General features: G+C 34.6%; 1 protein-coding gene across 1 annotated transcript; it reads left to right on the top strand.

Moving 5' to 3' along the window:
* The first annotated feature begins 220 nt into the window (after window positions 1–220).
* LOC100368321 (COP9 signalosome complex subunit 2) lies at window positions 221–21,529 on the top strand. The gene is made up of 12 exons (XM_085506936.1): window positions 221–310; window positions 3,934–4,047; window positions 6,367–6,444; window positions 11,268–11,321; window positions 13,149–13,310; window positions 13,595–13,672; window positions 14,606–14,780; window positions 15,509–15,687; window positions 16,629–16,779; window positions 17,945–18,027; window positions 18,570–18,628; window positions 19,489–21,529. Exons 1-12 carry the CDS (start codon window positions 257–259, stop codon window positions 19,631–19,633), a joined length of 1,332 nt encoding a protein of 443 aa, XP_085363062.1. The 5' UTR covers window positions 221–256; the 3' UTR covers window positions 19,634–21,529.
* The last annotated feature ends 88 nt before the right edge of the window (window positions 21,530–21,617 follow it).

Genomic DNA, 21,617 nt, shown 5'->3' with positions numbered 1-21,617 from the left:
TCCATCACAAGACTAGATTTTATTTTGCAAAACTCCAGGGCTACAACATGTTTCTAGTCCGATAGTTTTGACGTATTGCCGAAAACAACCAGGCGGATTTACCCAAAGTTCATGCTCTCTAAACAGACAGTGGAGGAAGAAGTTGAAAAACAAAACAAATACTAGTATAGACCATACTTCAACCACTCGATGGCGCTAATCAACAAATTATTGGCGTTAGGGGCGCACTTCGCCACAGGTATCATAAAAATTCAAAATGTCGGACATGGAGGAAGATTTCATGTGCGGTGAGGAGGAAGATTATAACCTAGTAAGCTCATAGTTGTTTGTTTTCATAGTTGGAGAGGCCGATTCGTGTAACAGGAATAATAACAAGCTCCACGTAGTATGCACAGTTTCTTGGTTGGGTATTGTATTCAATCGACGATTGTTACAAAACAGGAGTGACATGAACTTCATGGCGGCAGCCATTTTTTCTTGTATAGGGTCGCTTCGACATTGCACACCATAATATTTGGGTTGATGTTATCGTTTATTATTTGCTGGTAGTGTAGTCAACAACGCTTTTGCAAAATATTGCGATTCTCTGCCGTTCTTTTGCTCTGTTCAGCGAGAATGATAAAAACGGGAAGCTCACACTCGTTGTTTAACTCAACTTTCAAGAATTAAACAGGAGTATACACCTACTTCAACTTGTTCAAAACACGCCAGATTTTTCCCGATTACTCAATATTTTGCGTAAACAATTTCATCATAAAACTTACTCGAAATTATCTCTAATATATATTTAAAAAATCGAAAACTGAACAGTTGGCCCACATAGCCACAGAGTGTGATATAAAGTACCTATTTCTGTCTGTCCACTTTTAATATACTTGGACTGACCTCATTAACTATCTTTAATGTCATGAATCTATACAGGTACACATACCAGAAGGTAACAATTTTGCATCACGCTTTTCAAAATAGTGAAATCGCAAATCTTGCACACTTCAATTTATTGGAAACAAACTTTGAATAAGTAATGTGTATTTCTGATGGAGGATTTCCATTTTATGCAGCACATCCTTTGCTTAAGACTTTCATAAGCGCATGATTAGGTACAATGATATAATTTCGTATGTGATATAACGCAATTTGTCGACTGTTTACTTTACATCAGCAATCACAGGAAAGCCTGTGTAAACTGTAATATTTTCATGAAAACAATAATATTGCGTGACTTTGAGAAACGCAGATTTTATTTTTGACAAGATTGATACATTTATTCAGTGTAGATCATTTATTGGGAAACATTGCATTAGTCAAGTAGGGCTTTGTATCCTTCCCCCAATCAAACCATAATTGCAGTATATAAATGGTTCATAAATTTAATATTTCTATTCATGTATTTCTTGTTTTCTTGCATTGCTTTCTATGTCTAATTTGCTAGAAAAAGAGGATTATGAGCTTATTAGTTAAGATACATAGTATGATGAAATTTTAGACATTTTGTAAGAAACTGAAAGCCATACATGTATACATCCACTATCCAGGAATAGAATACATTTCATGAATGTATCAATATTTACAGTTTGGTTACAATGTGAAAATAAAAATATTCACCTGCAAGGTGCAGATAGAAGTGCATATTTCCCACGCATTGTATACTGAAATTTTGTCCTAACATTACTTTTCAGAAGTACATTTTGTAGATGGGAATCTGATTTTGACATGGCTATGTCATATAATAAGTTAATAATTCCCCCAACACAATGCTGGTAAAAATGAGAGAAGCAGATATTTCTTGTGTATCATAATATCATTTTATTCCTGGCTTCATTTTCTGACAATTTGTCTTGGTATTTTCAATTCTTTCATGATATATAACTTGATAAACACAAGTGATAGGATTATGGATCTCGCCGCTGCCGCTACCAAAATATCCACTGCTGAAACATCCACCTTAGAAAAACTGATTGACTTCAGCATCTATGACATAAAAATGTATCACAGGGTAAAAAAATATGACACCTTTCAGCAGTCTTTCAAGTTTCTAAATTCCCTCCCTTTTAGGATAGATATTGGAAAATACCATTGTTCTATTTAAACTAATTCCTGTAGTCTGTATGATGTGTGCATTTTTGACGCTTTTTTTCCCATTGAGCTCTAAATCTTAAAAATTATATTTGATCTGGAAAGTGAAATAAAATGACAAACACAGTAAACTGGTAGGCTGACTTTTCACATTAAAAAAACCATGTATATCATGTCAGTTTTCATAAGAGAACATATATAGAACTGATTCTCAGAGATGTTGATCTTAGAAATGTCATTAGTAACAACAGTTTAGTCATTAGCTCTGCAGGTGTTTGAACCATGCTTTGTTTTAATCTGTATGCACCAGACTTCCACTGTGCAAGTCATGCTTTAGGAAATAAAAAAATCTATATTTTATAGTTGTGTTGAATATATTTTGATGAGAATCAGGTCCAAGAAGGAACGAGAATGAACAACTAAAACACAGGCTTCTTTACTCAAGTATACACACAAATAAACATGACAATGTAGACATATTTTTTTAATCATTGATGTCAACTGTCTGACGTTAATCTTGTACGCAATGTGTACATTTCAGTATTCAGAATCACCCGATCTTGGCACTAGCAGTAGATTAATTCACAACTCAAACTTTTTGCATTGGCCTTCTATGTTCTGTTATGCATGCACAAAGCCTTACGCAATTCATGGACAAATTGGTGCGACTGTGCCACAGAAATAATATTGTTAATACATGTTTGGTGTCAAGAGTGTATAAAAGAAAATTTAAATGTTACCAAAATATTGTTGGCTATAATAACTTGATGTTAAGTGCCCGTTGGTGAAGTCGCTTTATAAATTGGTTGACATATGTGAGAAGTATTACACGCCTTGATATTATATTTCATTCAACAAAAACAAAATGTATGTCTTTTTTCCCAAAAAAGTATCTTGGATACATGGTGTCTGCTTCTGGAGATGATGCTGGAGACATGCACAGACATCTCAGGTCAATTTATGCAAGGGCAATTTTGGGAAGTGTTTCGAACATATGAAATGTACTCTATTTCTATTTGGTAGTAACTATTGCCAAAAATGTATGGAGCAATTATACTGTTAAGCAGTTGCGTGCTCTGCATGTAGCGTACAACAATGCATGGCAGTTGATTTTTAACTTAGAGAGGTCGAGCAGTGCAAGCGGTAATTGTTTCAGAAAAAATATTTTTAATTTTTCAACACTTCATAGAAAATCTGTGTACAATTTTAAACCTTTAAACAGGGATTATTTCATAGTGACAATAGTATAATTGTGGCACAACTATAGGCGCCTTCTTTGTAAATAATGCCATTTCTAATGTAATTTCTCTATGGACCTTTGAGTCTGAAATAAAGTATAATAATAATAAAGCAATGTATTGAACACTGATGATGAGAAGAAGTGTTATTTACACTGGAAACCATACAAGTGTTAATTTAATTCACTTTGATGAAACAAGTACAGGTATACATGTATCTGTATTAGTCTCTGTCTAGATAAAGATATGTTTTGGTTTGACATAAATGGTTATCTGGAAATGCATTTAAAATCAGGTTCTGCTTTACTTAAATTATGATGCAATCAGTTATGACAATAAACATTCTATCATAATTAATTTTCACTTTCGATAGCGACAGATGACTCCACAGCAAATCATAAAACTCCAGTCAGAATGAACAATTCTGGTTAAATGTGGTCAAATAAATAAATATCTAAAACTTATCATGAATTACTGTGTGACTGTGTGGCTTGTCCTTGGTTCTATGTGAAGCAATGCACTGGTTTCTGATGGGAGAGCAAGGGTTTTATTTTCATGGTTAAAGTGGGAAGAGTTGTATGGTCAAACAGTTAAATATTACTATTCATTTTTTTTGTAGGAATATTCAGAGGATAGTAACTCAGAACCTGATGTAGATTTAGAAAATCAATATTATAATTCTAAAGCACTCAAAGAAGATGATCCACGGTCTGCATTGTCAAGCTTTCAGAAGGTACGTAGTGCAGGGGTAAAGCTTACATGACAATATGTGTGCAGGACGCAACAATTTGGGTTATAGTAGAAAAATATTTAGCACACGAAATCGCATTGAATTTACTACATGCATGAAGATGCAGAAATAGTTGTACGTTATTACTTAATACATGCTAAGTACTCCAGTCAATGTATAACACTCACACTCAGTACACTGACCAATGTTGATTTCACACTCAGTACACTGACCAATGTTGATTTCACACTCAGTACACTTACCAATGTTGATTTCACACTCAGTACACTGACCAATGTTGATTTCACACTCAGTACACTGACCAATGTTGATTTCACACTCAGTACACTGACCAATGTTGATTTCACACTTACCAATGTTGATTTCACACTCAGTAGCTGACCAATGTTGATTTCACACTCAGTAGCTGACCAAGTTGATTTCACACTCAGTACACTTACCAATGTTGATTTCACACTCAGTAGCTGACCAATGTTGATCTCACACTCAGTACACTGACCAATGTTGATTTCACACTCAGTACACTTACCAATGTTGATTTCACACTCAGTAGCTGACCAATGTTGATTTCACACTCAGTACACTGACCAATGTTGATTTCAAACTCAGTACACTGACCAATGTTGATTTCACACTCAGTACACTGACCAATGTTGATTTCACACTCAGTACACTGACCAATGTTGATTTCAAACTCAGTACACTGACCAATGTTGATTTCACACTCAGTACACTGACCAATGTTGATTTCACACTCAGTACACTGACCAATGTTGATTTCACACTCAGTACACTGACCAATGTTGATTTCACACTCAGTACACTGACCAATGTTGATTTCACACTCAGTACACTTACCAATGTTGATTTCACACTCAGTACACTTACCAATGTTGATTTCACACTCAGTACGCTGACCAAGTTGATTTCACACTCAGTACACTGACCAATGTTGATTTCAAACTCAGTACACTGACCAATGTTGATTTCACACTCAGTAGCTGACCAATGTTGATTTCACACTCAGTACACGGACCAATGTTGATTTCACACTCAGTACACTGACCAATGTTGATTTCAAACTCGGTACACTGACCAATGTTGATTTCACACTCAGTACACTGACCAATGTTGATTTCACACTCAGTACACTGACCAATGTTGATTTCACACTCAGTACACTGACCAATGTTGATTTCACACTCAGTATACTGACCAATGTTGATTTCACACTCAGTAGCTGACCAATGTTGATTTCACGCTCAGTACACTTACCAATGTTGATTTCACGCTCAGTACACTTACCAATGTTGATTTCAAACTCAGTACACTTACCAATGTTGATTTCACACTCAGTACACTTACCAATGTTGATTTCACACTCAGTACACTGACCAATGTTGATTTCACACTCAGTACACTGACCAATGTTGATTTCACACTCAGTACACTGACCAATGTTGATTTCACACTCAGTACACTGACCAATGTTGATTTCAAACTCAGTATGCTGACCAATGTTGATTTCACACTCAGTACGCTGACCAAGTTGATTTCACACTCAGTACACTGACCAATGTTGATTTCAAACTCAGTACACTGACCAATGTTGATTTCACACTCAGTAGCTGACCAATGTTGATTTCACACTCAGTACACGGACCAATGTTGATTTCACACTCAGTACACTGACCAATGTTGATTTCAAACTCGGTACACTGACCAATGTTGATTTCACACTCAGTACACTGACCAATGTTGATTTCACACTCAGTACACTGACCAATGTTGATTTCACACTCAGTACACTGACCAATGTTGATTTCACACTCAGTATACTGACCAATGTTGATTTCACACTCAGTAGCTGACCAATGTTGATTTCACGCTCAGTACACTTACCAATGTTGATTTCACGCTCAGTACACTTACCAATGTTGATTTCAAACTCAGTACACTTACCAATGTTGATTTCACACTCAGTACACTTACCAATGTTGATTTCACACTCAGTACACTGACCAATGTTGATTTCACACTCAGTACACTGACCAATGTTGATTTCACACTCAGTACACTGACCAATGTTGATTTCACACTCAGTACACTGACCAATGTTGATTTCAAACTCAGTATGCTGACCAATGTTGATTTCACACTCAGTACACTTACCAATGTTGATTTCACACTCAGTACACTTACCAATGTTGATCTTATCCTCAGTACACTGACCAATGTTAATCTTACCCTCACTACAGATATCTTGTAAGTAACACTGTAACCATTTTTTTTTTATTTCAGGTGCTAGAATTAGAAGAAGATAAAGGAGAATGGGGTTTTAAGGCTTTAAAACAAATGATTAAGATCAATTTTAAATTAGTATGTAATTTTCTTTTGTCAATATTATTAATTTTAATGTAGAACCCTACTCATAAATTGAAAAACCCAGAATTTATTCATTTTGCAATATATTGTACTCCAGGGCAATATAAGGATATTGACCTAAAAAAAAGTTGAGGGGTCACCAGCCTTTTTTTCAAGAAATTGATGGTTGTATTTTAGTGGAAAGTCGCCATCTTGACACTATTATAACACTTTTACCACAGGTTCCTATGATAGAGATACAGTCAAAACTCATTAATACGAACTCGGTTACAACGAAATACCGGTTACAACGAACGAACACCGAAGTCCCGTTTGAAAATCCATTATCCCTATGGTAATTGACAACTCTTAGAACGAACTCGTTTATTATGAAAACCCGCTTAGTACGAAAGGATTTTCTCTGAAAAACAATGGTCTGTAACACCTATAGCGAACATTTCATTCGCTCAAACAGCTGCGAAATCCTAAAACGAACCGCCAAATACACGGTGTTACGCTTCCGCTGTTGGCAGTGGGCTTGAGCTGTGCAGCGTAAAATAAAAACAATGTAGCCATCCACTGGGCGTGAAAATCTTTTGTGTACGTGACTTCCAGTGTCTAGTCACTTTCGACGCCCTTGCTGCTCGAGTTTTTAATTTTAAGATTCACAATAAAAAAGTGTGAAGCATGGACGCTGTAAATTTTAGATAAATTACGGCGACTACGAGTGAGATGCCAGTTTCCGTCCTGACTTCAAAATGTCAACTCGTGTCAAACGGCGTGCCTTGTCGTTGGACTGTAAAGTCCAAATGATCAAAGCGATTGAGTCGGGCATTCGTCACGGCGATGTCTGTTGAAAATTTGATGTTAAACCCAGTACACTGTCAACGATTTTAAAGAAAAAAACTGATGTTTTGAAGATGTTCGAACACAACAAAATTGAGCCGTGCCGGAAGCGAATGCGGTTTTCAGCAGTCGACGACGTTGAGCAGGCATTGCTGAAATGGTTTACCAGTGCCCGTTCTATGAATGTCCCAATCAGCGGTCCTATCCTCCAGGCAAAGGCCGAAGATTTAGGACAGAGAATGAAGCATTCCGAATTCAACATTTGTATTTTCCATTTTAATATTATTTTAATAAACATGACAACGTTTATTTCAATACTATTTGTGTGTTTTTAATGCTTGGTCTAGTGTTTAAAATGGCGCCATAGTTTTGTTTACCCTGACTTATGGTAATTAGTTTGTTTCTGTAAAGCGCCCTCTAGTGGTGATCGGTTATTACGAACACCGGTTATAACGAATATATTCACCTGGGGCCTTGTTATTCGAACTAACGAGGTTTGACTGTATTATGAAATATTTCAAAATCTAGCCTGGTGACATAGACTGAAAAAATCATATATTGTTAATGATGGAGTACTTTTTGTTGTTCTGAATTATTAAAAAAATCTGGGTATTAAAAAGTGTCAAAAAATGCAATTTTTCTTTAACATTGTGTTCTATGGAATTGTTCTCAAAATAGCAATTTTCAAGAACTATTAGAACACATTTCTCAAAAAGCATAACTGTAATACACAAAATAATGCTACTTCATTGTACCATGAGACATTAGCTTCATGATTGTACATAATAAACTTATGAACATTGTCATACGATTTATGACCAATTTTGTCAAAAATTATGACTAGGCTCTTCTAGCTTAATCTCAGTATATGATGAAATGATTCAAGTTACTGACAGTGTAACTTCCCCTGTACCTGTAACATCAGGAAAACATTCTGCATCAATTGAATCCATGCTACAGTAGTATATTTCAGTCAGTTACATTAATAATCATGAAATGTTCATGATTTGCACTGTATCTTAAAAAGTTAATCATTTTCTAATAAAAACGATATAATATAAGCCACCCTAAAAAAACTATTTATTATTGGCAGAAGCACAGGTATTTTATTATAGTATATATAATGTAGTTGCTCAATTATTGTACATTCTGGTGCTGCAATATCAAAGTAAATTATCAATGTTCAAGTACAAATCTGTTGATTTCAAGAAAAAAAATGACAAGTTTTCAGCTTTGATGTCGAATTCCTTGACAACTGCAAGTCTAATTGCTTTGATACTTGGTGTATATGTACCATTGGGCAGAGCTTTCTCAGATTTGTGCATTTCATGAGAATATCCTCAATTCTCCAATTTTGAAAGATAATTTGGTAATTTTTGGTAAAAAGTGATATTTTCGACTTTTTGTTGAAATCTGCGAATCCGATTGCTTTGATTTACATATAGGAACTTCAGGTAGACCTCTCTCAGATTTGTACATTTTGTCAAATCTTCAATTCTCTAATTGAAATGTGCATTGCTGCTTGTTTAAAACACTGGTAATTGGGCAATTTTTGAAGTTTAAGCATGGTTTCTATGGTCTATGCATTCAAAATATATTCATGGTGGCCGCTTTATTATATAAATGTGATCACCAGTATTTAGGAAAAGTCAAACAATGATCAAAGATCAAGTTTTAAGGTTAGACGATCAGATTTGGGTCATTTTGGAGGGGATGGTCAACGTGACCCAAAAATGGAAATGTCCCAAACGTGGGGCCAGCCCCTGCTTAATGTTGACCACAGCTAAAAAATATAATTTGATTTATTCTTTCCTGGAAAAATAGTAAAGTCAGGTTAATTTTGTTATCTGTGCAGATTTTCTATCAATATTGGACTTTTCTTTTTTTTACTTTCTTGAACAAAAGTAAAATTTTATTTGTGCCACATTTACCGGTACTTGAATTATTCGTAATTTAAAATTGGAGTCGTTTGACTATTTACTTAATAGTTTATCTGAAATTTTCAATGCATTTTGATATTGGTTGTTGTTTCCACTTCTCATTTACAGCGAGCGCAAGATATTTACATACACCTAACTCGCGCACCCGCTAGGTAATTACCGAGGGACTTTGCAACATCCCCAGACACTTTGCTAGACGCCCCAACGACCGTTGTAGACGCAATAAAGTTACATACACTCTCACGTGACAGTTAATCAAAACACCGGACGCAGTATGCCTGTGATGTGTGGGTAGTTGGAATATTCCATTGCTTTGTTGGTGTATCTAGCCGAAGAACAACGAAGAAAAAAAATACGAATTGTGCAAAAACTGGGTGATATTATGATTGAATAAGCCACACAAACAGTAAAACACACTTTAATTTTAAAAGATTGATCATTATTTGAAACTCCAGGGAAACGAATTGTTTTGAAAACAAAATAATCAACAATAATCTAACCTCAAACTAAGTAAAGAATTCAAATAATTTCAACGGTTTTATCTCTCCATCCAGTGTTTCTATTGGTCAACCCTAACCTTGCAACAGTTAATTTTAGTGGCAGACCTACCCCATACAAAAAAATAATCAGAGATCGACAACGTTTTTGAAGAAAAAACATGTTTATTTATCAATTTACACTTTCCAGTAAGTTTTTTGATAAATCTCCACCAGCAAAAATTTTGTATATTTTATAATGTTATCTAGTCTATGGCAATTCCACAAAAACGAAAGAAATTGCGTGACATCAAGGGCGTTATTGATGCAAGTCCGTCAATAATAGCAGTCTCGGTAAATAACACGGCAAACATATCATTTTCATTTCTCGTAATTTTCTCTTCACTTGACGAAAACACATTTCATATGAATTAAATTTAGGTGAGTATGGTGGTTGAAAAAGTAGCATAACATTTCTTGTTGCCAACATTTCACGATGCGCTGGTTCAGTTATTCGGCCATGGTGAAAACCACAATTATCCATCATTACTGTATCGCCTTGTGACAATACATGTTGCCCATTCTCATCGAATAACTCCATGGTCTCTTCAAAAAATATTAAGCATTTCGAGTCCATTGGAAGGATCGCCTAAAATGTTGAAGTTACTTACACCTCGGGCATTGTGTAAGAGGTTCACTGTAAAATTGACGTCAGAAGCATAGCGTTGAAACTCGACAGCTCTTTGACCGTAATTGCGATTTGACGTCGTTCTCTTCATACCAGTCTCGCCGCAAAAGTGCAATGTTTGTGAATCAAGCTGTGAAACAGTGTCTATATATTGTAATATTCGTTCCATATTTCTTTCAGTAACTTGCTCAGTAGGAGTTTGACTTATTTTTTTGAACGAATAATTCAAATCACTTTTTATTATATGATGTACCATACGCATCGAAGACAAACTTTCCTGTACGCAAATATTTTCCCTCAAGAGAGACATGCGTATTTCGTTTGCCGTTAGGGATGGTCTCTGTAAGAGACGAAATTTCATAAACTCAACGATTTCCTGTGTAGATTTCAGTCGACTACGGCCGCTACTCTTGTTGGAATGTATCCAACCGGTGCGATGGAAATGCCTCACAATCCCTTGGACCGTTGCCCTTGCTAGTCCAACTTCCTTGGCGATCATTCGCAAACTATTTCCATCAAAGAAAAGACGAATAATCTAATAATAATCTAGCAAAGTGTCTGGGGATGTTGCAAAGTCCCTCGGTAATTACCTACCGGGTGCGCGAGTTAGGTGTATGTAAATATCTTGCGTTCGCTGTAATTTGGGTTTTGAATTTCATTTACCCGGTACTTTTGAATGGGTACAAACATTCGCTTTTGAGTCAACTACCCTAGGCCTACTCCAAAAATGAAATATTTTCTTAAATTTGTACACATTCATGCTATTAGATTATTTGTATCATAATCTAAAGTAAAGTTTGCTCCATGATCCCATAGTGCATTGGCTCAAAACCCTTCACTGGATACAATGCATGTTGTAAATATACTTTTCGTATTTTTTTTACACAGGGTAATTACGAAGAAATGATGAAGAGATATAAACAGTTGTTGACATATATAAAGGTTGGTGCTACATTCTGTTACCTCACTCGTCTCACTTAGTGCCTAGGGTGACCATAAATTGTTTTTTAGGGGGTGTGCTTTAATATATAGTCGAGCACCCTGCTTGAAAAGTTATGCAAATGACACTTTTAGTTCACCTTGTACAAGACTAGGGGCGAGTATTGTGTCTCTTTTGGGAAAATAAAATTGTTATATTAGTTGCATTGCTATTTATTACCACAACTCTTTTGCAATGGAGAAACAGAAATGTGTCGTTTTATTTCAATATTATTTATGTATCACAATTTATGATATAAAAATTATTAGAGTCTGTGGGAAAACAGTTAAGTCAAGATCGTCATCAATAATGCTGTCCTTGTTTAATTTGTTCGATTGAATGCAAAAAACTCTTGATGTATTGTAATATCCGCCATTATGTTTTTTGCATGACCTGTGAACCCTGTTATTAATCAATCAGAATGCTGTGTTGTGACAACACAATTCTCTGGGAATCATTGAAGGCATTCTGGTAACACCATGCAGTCGCTTAGTCAAGCATGGGTGCAAGGTACAATTGTAGATGACACAGGGACCATTTATTACGCTGTAATGATAACGTTAAGCTGCCTTCCAGTACTCTGCTTTTTTCACTATTCTGAATTCTTCAGATGAGCTGTGAACTTATAGCAGTGATAAAAATGGTGTCGTCAAAGGATTTTCTTTCTCCACTTACTCTTTCAACATGTGAATATCATGATTTTTTTTGATACTTGGTGTATATGTACCTTCGGTAGACCTCTCCTACATTTGTTAATTTCATGATGATATCTTTAATTCTCTAATTTTGGTGAATATGTTGGTGATGTTTTCGACTTCTTGTTGAAAAAACCGCAAGTCTGATTGCTTTGATATTACATATATAGGTACTACAGATGGACCTCTCTCAGATTTGTTTATTTCGGGATGATATCTCTAATTTTGGTGAATATTTTTGTAATTTTTGGAAAAAAGTGATATTTTCGACTTCTTGTTGAAAACAGCAAGTTCGATTGCTTTGATACTATACATATAGGGACCTCAGGTTGACCTCTTCTAATGATATCTTCAGTTTTTTAGTTGAAATGTGCATTGCTGACAGCAGAGCCATCTCAGCTGTGAGGCTGCTTGTATATATTCATTATACATCATGTCATAGATCTACAGATGTATTGGTTTGATGCTCTCATTCAAAATGGCCAACTGATGGCCATTTTGTTTTAAATAATGCTGTTCCAGGCAATACCTCTCAATATGAATAAGTACTTGTATTATATATATTACTATAAACAAAACTATACAACTTAGATTTGATAACTAACAGGCACTGTGCCATGCATGGCTTGTTTATTACACACTATGTGTGCTGCGCTTAATACTTTCGTCAATTTCAGTTGGAAGCATTCGCGCAACTGTTTGTTATTTCTAAACACAAAAAACATGGTGCATCATGTAATTTAACTATAGCTTGCTCTTGTCCAATCAGAAAAAACATTTTCAGTCAATTAAAATGCTGGTATAATTTATTTTGTAACTTATCCGATGGTATGAAGATTCATTAACTGTAGAAAATCAGGTATTTGACTGGAATCATTGTGAATCCACACAAACAATCAAACAACAAATCAAAATCATCACAATATTGCTAGAAATCATTTAAAATTATTGGTTTATGACATATTTCCCTCAATTCAAACAAACAAATAAATATTTCACAGTATACATTGCAAGACATCAATATATCTCTAGGAATGAGTGCAACTATAATGTACTAGCAATTGCAATGTTTTATTTCTGTCCTTCTCTTAATAGAGTGCAGTTACAAGGAACTACTCAGAGAAATCTATCAATTCAATCTTAGACTATATCTCAACATCCAAACAAATGGCATTACTACAGAATTTCTATGAAACTACATTGGAAGCACTCCGAGATGCCAAGAATGACCGGTTGTGGTTCAAAACAAATACTAAGGTAGGTTTACATCTGTGTACTGCCATATCATGTGATTACATGACTTACATGTACACCCTTGAGCGTACATGTGTTCTGTGTCTTGATATGAGCTGCATTGGTTTGGAAATGTAGAACACATTTTTTTTTTTTCATACTTACTGTGTAAGAATTACATTCATTGGTATTTGATCAAAGCTGTAGCAAAGCCCCACGAGTTGGATGAAATATACGATGGCTGCATACCGCTGCTTTTGTTGATAATTTACATACGTTGCCATCAATACATGTGTATTTATTTGTAGCTTGGAAAATTGTACTATGACAGAGAAGAGTTTCAGAAATTAGCAAAAATACTGAAGCAGCTTCATCAGTCGTGTCAGGTAGGCGACTACTGTCAATTTTTACTAAGTTTGCTTATTAAGGCAAATCAAATTTTTTTTTTTTAGTATAGAATTACAAGTGACTTTAATGAAACTATTGCTGCGCAAATGCCCCTCAAATTATGAAAATGTATCTGGCAGTGCAATATTGCAGAATTCTTTTAGCATATGATCTGCAATGATTTTTAAATAGTAATAATAAGTGTAGAACTAATAAACAATTCCACATAATAAGGGAAATACATTAGAAATTATTATAAAATACAAATACTTGTATTAATATGAGGTTATTACGAGGATACTGCAAAGTATGCACAAAGATAGTACAGCAGGAGTATCGACCGACACGCATCGGAGGTCGATGCGACCACGTACTGTCTGAGTGCATAATTTGCAGTATCCTCGTAATAACCTTATTATTATACATCTTTTCCTCCCAGGAATACATTACGGGAATGCTGAAATCCAAAAAGTTTGGAACAGATTTAGCGAACTTCATTAGGTCAAACCCTGGGCAGCCATGTTTGTTTTTATTATTAAAGGACGATTAAGCGCGTAATCGTTCCATATTTTGAATTCACGTTTCCTAATATGGTAGGATGAAAATACCCAGTGCAATACCCCAAAATTACAGCAGGCTGTAACTTAGGAGTTATGGTGGCAGATGTATAATAATAGTGTTTATATTGAATATCAAATGAGGACATATTTGCAGAATATTGAGATGTTTTCAACCTTATCTGAATTACTTTGAGAAATTATATCAATGTCACAACCGTTATAAATGTTCAAATTAAACGTCTTCATGAATAATTAATCACATCACGTAATGTTGACGTCATTTGAGACAAACCATTAGAACATGATTATGCGGCCACTTATTAATTCAGCTTATATCTTCGTTTACACGTGGTTGGTGCTTGTCGCTTTCAGACGGTGGACGGTGCCGATGACCTGAAGAAAGGAACACAGTTGCTTGAAATTTATGCATTAGAAATACAAATGTACACGGCGCAGAAGAATAATAAAAAACTTAAGGCGCTGTATGAACAGTCTTTACAGATCAAGTCAGCCATCCCACATCCCCTCATCATGGGTGTCATACGAGGTAATATTATAGCTCTTTTCAAACTAAAATATTATGAAGTGATTTCATCTTACAAAAATTGATGCTGCATATTTTTTCTTCTTTTTTTAATGTTGATCCTCATTTGTAGATAATGAGTAATTAATATTTTCATATGTTTCAAAATTAACAAATCAATTACCCGATATAGAAAAATTCATAAACATCTGCAAAATGTTTTCACCTTAATTGGGTGGGAAAATGTATGATTTTCATAATGAGTGATAATGTTATTTTTGCCAAGGTGGGACATCATGTGAGTATCAGTCGGATAAAACTAACCCTAAATGTTTTGAATCATAGAAATCAAATGATGCAATGATGTAAACAATATTTAAATGCAAGCTGGTGGATTTATAAAGTTTGTAGTCTGTACAGTAAAAATATTCTCCATATTTACGCACTTATTGAACACAGGAATATGTATGTCCTTACTGTAGCACAATTGAAGTATGAATGCATTCCTTCTCTGTATGATAAATACTTTTTTTACTATCTGTAGTGTAATGTAGTTTTTTTGAGCTGTTTATTGTGTAGTTTGGTAGTTTTTATTTTGTTTAATAATTTGTGGTAAATTTGGTGAGGAGCAATGGGAAAACAATGTTTGTTCGTGGGAAAGTTCTGAATTTGCTGATTAATAACAAATATTGGAAATGACTGTTTTGTCACTGAAGACCCATAGTGACACTGTTTATTATTTTTCTTTCCAGAATGTGGTGGAAAAATGCATCTTCGAGAAGGAGAGTTTGAAAAAGCTCACACTGATTTCTTTGAAGCGTTTAAGAATTACGATGAATCTGGTAGTCCGAGACGTACTACTTGTCTTAAGTATTTAGTTTTAGCTAATATGTTAATGAAGTCTGGAATTAATCCGTTTGATTCACAAGAAGTAAGTTAGTATTCTTATTACTCTATCTGTGTCACTCTGTCAGAGAATCCCTCCTTACCAGTACACCAAATAATTTCTGGTATAACAATCACAAAAAAGCTTCTGTTAATTTTGTTTGTTTGTCCTTGTGATTATAGAGACCAGTGTTCTCTTCCAACTCTATTGGTATATTTTGGGTGATCGGTTCAGCACTAATTTAGATTTTAACACATTTACACATATGATCAAATTGAATTGGAAAAACAGTGTCAACGTGTATAATAAAAGCAAATAATCGTTTCCCAGCATTGTTCATTCATTTATAATGCCATACAATTTTATTTCTTTGGTGTGCTATGAATTATATAGAATATTTCACATTTCACAGAACAAATATTGCTTGGCACGAAAATATGAATGATAAGGTGAAGTTGAACTATTTCAAGAAGCTTGTTGAATCACAGAGATACCCTACAGACTCAAAGCATGATTCCCATGTATGCATGCAAGTCAATGCTTACCACATGACAATAAAATGACCATTCTAATGTGTGTATTTGTCAGAAACCTCCATTGGAATCCACAATACCTTTACATGCTGTGGTTGATATTGTGGATTTGAACCAACCCTTGGCCAACTTTTTCAATAGTTTAGGAAGAAATTATTTTCTTAAGAAATCTTATTGTCTATTCAGACGTTACACATTTATTAAATCTCCACGTCTTAGCTAAGGCGCAAGGTCTGATTTACAATTAGTGGTTTTATCTACAGTTATGTACAGTTACCGGTAGCAATTACACTCTGCATATTAATACTGAGTGTTACTGGTTTAAAATCAACATAAACACAGTGGGTTTATAGAAATAAAAGTAGTCATGGTAGATCAATAGGTCACGTGACCCTATGGTACATGTATGTTTTCTGATTGTCACATGATGTTCATTGTTATTCTATTTTGCAGGCCAAACCTTACAAAAATGACCCTGAGATTCTAGCAATGACGAATTTAGTGAGTGCCTACCAGAATAACGATATTAATGAATTTGAAAAGATTCTCAAAACAAATAGACAAAATATAATGGATGACCCGTTTATTAGGGAACACATTGAAGGTAAGATGAGTCATTATTTGGTGCATGTAATAGTAAAATTGCTGTATTTATGTAAGGTTTATCTACTTCCTCAGTCATAGTCCCTGGGTATAAGTTCACCCCTCTATTTTTAGATATTTAACGAGTTGAGGGCATCCCCAGTAAAAGGCCCAGGGTGTTTTTTACACAACGTCAACGATGGGTTAACATATATTAAAATATGCATGTAAAAAGTATGTTTCATTGCATAAAAATCAGGATTGATGCGAAGTTTGGTTTGTAAGAAAACATTAATTGGTGAACAATGCAACATGATTCAGTTTTTCAATGTGATCTGTTAGCGACTGTGAGCCGCATCAAGCACTTCAGCCACACTGAGTTTACCTTTTGAATCACTAGTTTTTAGAAAAATGAAATGCAGTTTTTTCGTTGAAATTCATAGTGCTATAAAGTAGTGAACTGTCAGTCATTGTATCGATAATAACTTTAATATTGAATTATTGCATCATTGATTGATTGATTTATTTATTTCACCAGAAAATTATGTATCCAATAATTGAGATATATAAAGGGGAAAATTAATATCCAAGGTAATATGTACACAATGTGAATAATTCTGGTGTGGACCATGAAAATAGTTCAGCAGAACTAGTCTAGTTCGTGGCTCTATCACTTAAAATAAATAACTAGGTAGTATAAAAAGTAAGTGGTATGGTAACACAAATGCATAAGTACTTAATCAGAAAAATACACGAGTAAATTAAATATCTAAGTTAAAACAAAATAGCAGTAAGTGGTATGCATCATTTGGATGACAGGATGCTCACTGTGATAAGAGCAATTTTTTCAGTGCTGTTTTAAATTGGTTTCTATTGCGTAAATCTTTTACTTGGACAGTAAGGGAATTCCAATATTTGACCGCTGAATATGTGAAGTTATGTTGGGAAAGTGATAAATTCATTTTCGGGACTGACAAGTTTCCACTGGAAATGGCTGTTGTTGGGTAATGATGGGAATGCTGATCAATATAATAAGGTCAAATATGAACAAACAAGTGTGAAGTTTGCAGATCTTGAATCACCAACCATTGGATCATTGAATCACCAATATATCAGCGTACTGTTTTGACAAACATAAAACAATGTGGATACTAGTAATATATCACATTATTTTGGTTTCTCGTCAGATTTACTGCGAAATATTCGCACACAGGTTTTAATTGAGCTTATCAGACCCTACACAAGGATTCATATACCTTTTATTTCTAGAGTAAGTATATTGTATGGTGTTTTTCGCTCCTTTGTCATCTTTGATCTAACCAGATGACCACTGTATTCACAAGTGAAATAAACCATGGCTCAGGTAAAAAGTCTGAAACAAATTCTATATATTACATCCTTGCCAATGTCAGCATATAAAATCCTGATGAAACTTAACACAATATGACTCAAACTTGGTGGTCCAGAACGTTTCTGATGAAAAATATGGCTGCTTACCAAACAAGTACCAACCATGAAAAAAATCAATCTATCAAAACCTGCAGAATGCACATCGTCCACTGAACAAAAGGTGTACAAATTTGTTTGTGAATGTCACAGTTGACAGTGTCACATTTGCTAAAGGCAGATTCAGGAGTTCAAAATTAAGCAGAAAATGAACTTGAGTGGGGGTCTTATCAATACGTGTTAATTGCTTTGTACCTGTATTACACAAACTTACTTTCTTTTTTACATGTATTACACATATTACTTGTTTTATTCCATGCGTTACTTACTTGCTTTGTTACATGTATTACACTTTTTTTTTTACAGGAACTTAACATAGATGTTAATGAAGTAGAGAGTCTGTTAGTGTCTTGTATTCTAGATAAGTAAGTAAAAATCCAGCGGTTATTGATGAAGTAGAAAACAATCCCCTTTTTCCAATCCCCTCCACCATAAACTTTCTTTAAACAACAAAACCCAGACTGAGTTAGATATGTTTGAATGACATATTCTATACATTGGAAAATTAGTGAGACGGACATTAACAGAAAATTATCATCTATGTGGTCATGTTGTCTGTGTGTCTGGATTTAGGTGAATGTAAAATTGTTTTTAAATAATTTGATTATTTCTTCTGAACATAAAATACAGTTTCTGGCCAACTTGTCACACGTGCTGAAATTGCTGAACTGTTCAAGAAAAGCTTACTTTTATATTTTCAAAAGTGCCAATTTTGTGTGCATATTATGTGTGTGGGAGCATAAATTTAAATCTAACAGTTGAGATCCGTATTGGCAATTACAGTTAGACTTGTGGAATCTTGTCTTAATGGCTTTAAAGTTGGACGCATTTTACTACGGTAGTAAGAAATGTGTAAATTTTGTTCATTATTTAACAATTTTTGATAGTTTGCAGAGTGAAATAAATGACAAAGTGCAAGAAAAATCTGGGTCCTCAAACTTTTTTCCATTGAAATAATAACTGTGATTTACCTGTAGCTTAAAACTTTGGTGGTCATACACACAAGAAAGGGTTCATAGTTTGAAAACCAGTTTGGGTATCTTTTTGAATCATAGAATGATTGAGCTGAGTTTCAGGCCCATAGACCTCAGAAAACATGTTTTATAAAGTCTGGTGAGCAGTGACCATCCTTTGATAGTCCAACAAGTGAGCAACATTTTGAGATGCAAAAAATGGTATGACATTCAAGTACGTGGTGACTTTGTTTTTATTCTTTGTGTTTCAGTACAATTCAAGGAAGGATCGATCAAGTCAATCAGCTACTGGAGTTGGATCAGAAATCAATGAATGCAGATAGGTACGCCGCACTGGATAAATGGACATCGCAGCTTAACTCGCTACACCAATCAGTGGTCAACAAGATGGCATGACTTGTATAGTGTAATAAACAACCATAGTATTGTTCATGAATATTAACAATAGAACTATGCCGGCTGAAATGTACATCTCGGACCATCACCTGCGTACCGTGGAATTACAACATGTAATAGTTCCCGTTACATTGAAGAAACTATTGTTGTAGGGAGTGTAAGGTTAACCTCAGCTGGACTGCATTTGGAGTGGTATATTCGCTTCTAATTTTCTTAACAGAAAACTGGGGAGGGGGTGGTACAGTATGATTTGGAGTAATGGTATGCAAGATATGGTTCAGTTTTTTAACGCATTTTCTTCTGTCAAATTGCCCATATTGTTTAGCCAATCAAGTTGCTCCTATGCTGAAAAAGATACATAAATCAATAAAAATGTGTGTTTTAAGGCAGTTTTCTGGTTTCTGGTTTTTATCACTAGCAGCAGCATCAATCAGTACATGACAATCAATCACCCGATTTGTACTGCACACTTAACAACTTAAATCTGAAAGTAACAATGAAAATTTACACCTGTAACATACACGCCTGTCTCTGTTTCTTTAATAATGTATTTAATTTTTTGTTTTTTTTACAAAATAAAACCCACATAATTTTTTTTTTCCAAAATGTAAACTATAGGAAACACCTGACTACATTTTTGTATAATATTCTATATAGAATATGATCAAATCTCAGCCAATCAGAGGTAACGTAACAAATTTTGGGGGAATGCTCTCTGAATGTAATTTCCTGTTGTACAGAGAATACCTACATTGTATTTTGATCAGATTTCCATACATACATCTTTACAAAATAGTGTGACATTTACTGTAAAGGGGTTAATTATTCACTGGGTTTTAATTTTGCTTATTTCGCTGACTGGAAAATTCGCTAAATTAAAACCTAGTGAATATGTAAAATTAAGCATAGAACACATTATCTAAATGATAAAACCGTGAATTTAAAACCCCCTGAAAATGCCTGAAATGGTAAATCAGCGAAATTTAAACCCAGTGAAAATTTACAGTATGCAAAACTAGCAACAGTTTTACTTTGGTATGTGATTACATAAACAGCGCCCTCAATGTGTGTAATTAAATTTTGTCTGAACCTAATGACTACACGATTTCACACACAACTTATGCCAAGAATATACAAGATTCGGGTATGCACCTCTCATACAATGAAATTCAGTCAAGATCTCACAAGAAGCCAACGCTAGAACTTCGCGTGTTTAAAAAGAAACTTCATTTCATGTGTCAAACATACCGGGGTAGTTCTAACCAATTGTTATGAATGCAACGAGTGCTTGGAAAGATTTGATTACAAAAACTAAAATAAGTAGACTCCTCAAAATGATTTTTCTTGTAATTTTGTGTTCAGATCACATTTCATGTTTAATCGTCCTCGCATATTCTACCCATACCCCCTTGTCTTGTATATCCTTGGTAATGCCGGTACTACGGGGGGTAATATCAATGCGAGATCAACATATTTTTTAGGTTTATTAATGTGAAAATAGCTAATGAATCGTGTAATTACTATGCAGTGTAAATAATATATTTTGGCTTAGTCTTGATAATTGTAGTTTTAGATGGAAAAGAACTCCTTAGCATGATGTATATGTACACTTGTGTACTTTTTAGAAAGTGATTTCTGAAGATTCTACTAGGGGGCCTTTGCCCCCCCCCCCGACATTGGTCTTGTTGGAGAGCCCAAGGTGCTTGATTTACTGAAATGACCAATACCAATTATTTTTTTTACAGATTTGCCAAATTTTCTTTTAATTAAAGAATATTCATTTTTGGTGTTCTGTGTGTATTGAGAAATATTTTGGGTTATACTTCTATGATTTGTATATCATCTCGTTGGTTGTCTGACAGCTTTACAAATAAACCACTATTTGTATTAAGTTAATGTAGGGAGATGATCAGATGAGATTGTTTATTGGAAATGTGTGTGAGGAACAAGTGATTTTGAATGCTCATCTTTGTGGGTATAATAA

This window comes from Saccoglossus kowalevskii, chromosome 13 (genome assembly GCF_978046115.1).
Source record: "Saccoglossus kowalevskii chromosome 13, keSacKowa6.1, whole genome shotgun sequence".
Lineage (NCBI taxonomy): Eukaryota > Metazoa > Hemichordata > Enteropneusta > Harrimaniidae > Saccoglossus > Saccoglossus kowalevskii.
The sequence above is the reverse complement of the archived record's forward strand: the minus strand, read 5'-3'. Positions and strand labels throughout refer to the sequence as shown.

Coding starts and splice junctions, on each gene's coding strand:
- LOC100368321 (XM_085506936.1), top strand. CDS start 257: ATGTCGGACATGGAGGAAGATTTCATGTGCGGTGAGGAGGAAGATTAT. Junction 13,673..14,605: donor AGCTTCATCAGTCGTGTCAG/GTAGGCGACTAC, acceptor TGTCGCTTTCAG/ACGGTGGACGGTGCCGATGA. Junction 18,028..18,569: donor ATATACCTTTTATTTCTAGA/GTAAGTATATTG, acceptor TTTTTTTTACAG/GAACTTAACATAGATGTTAA.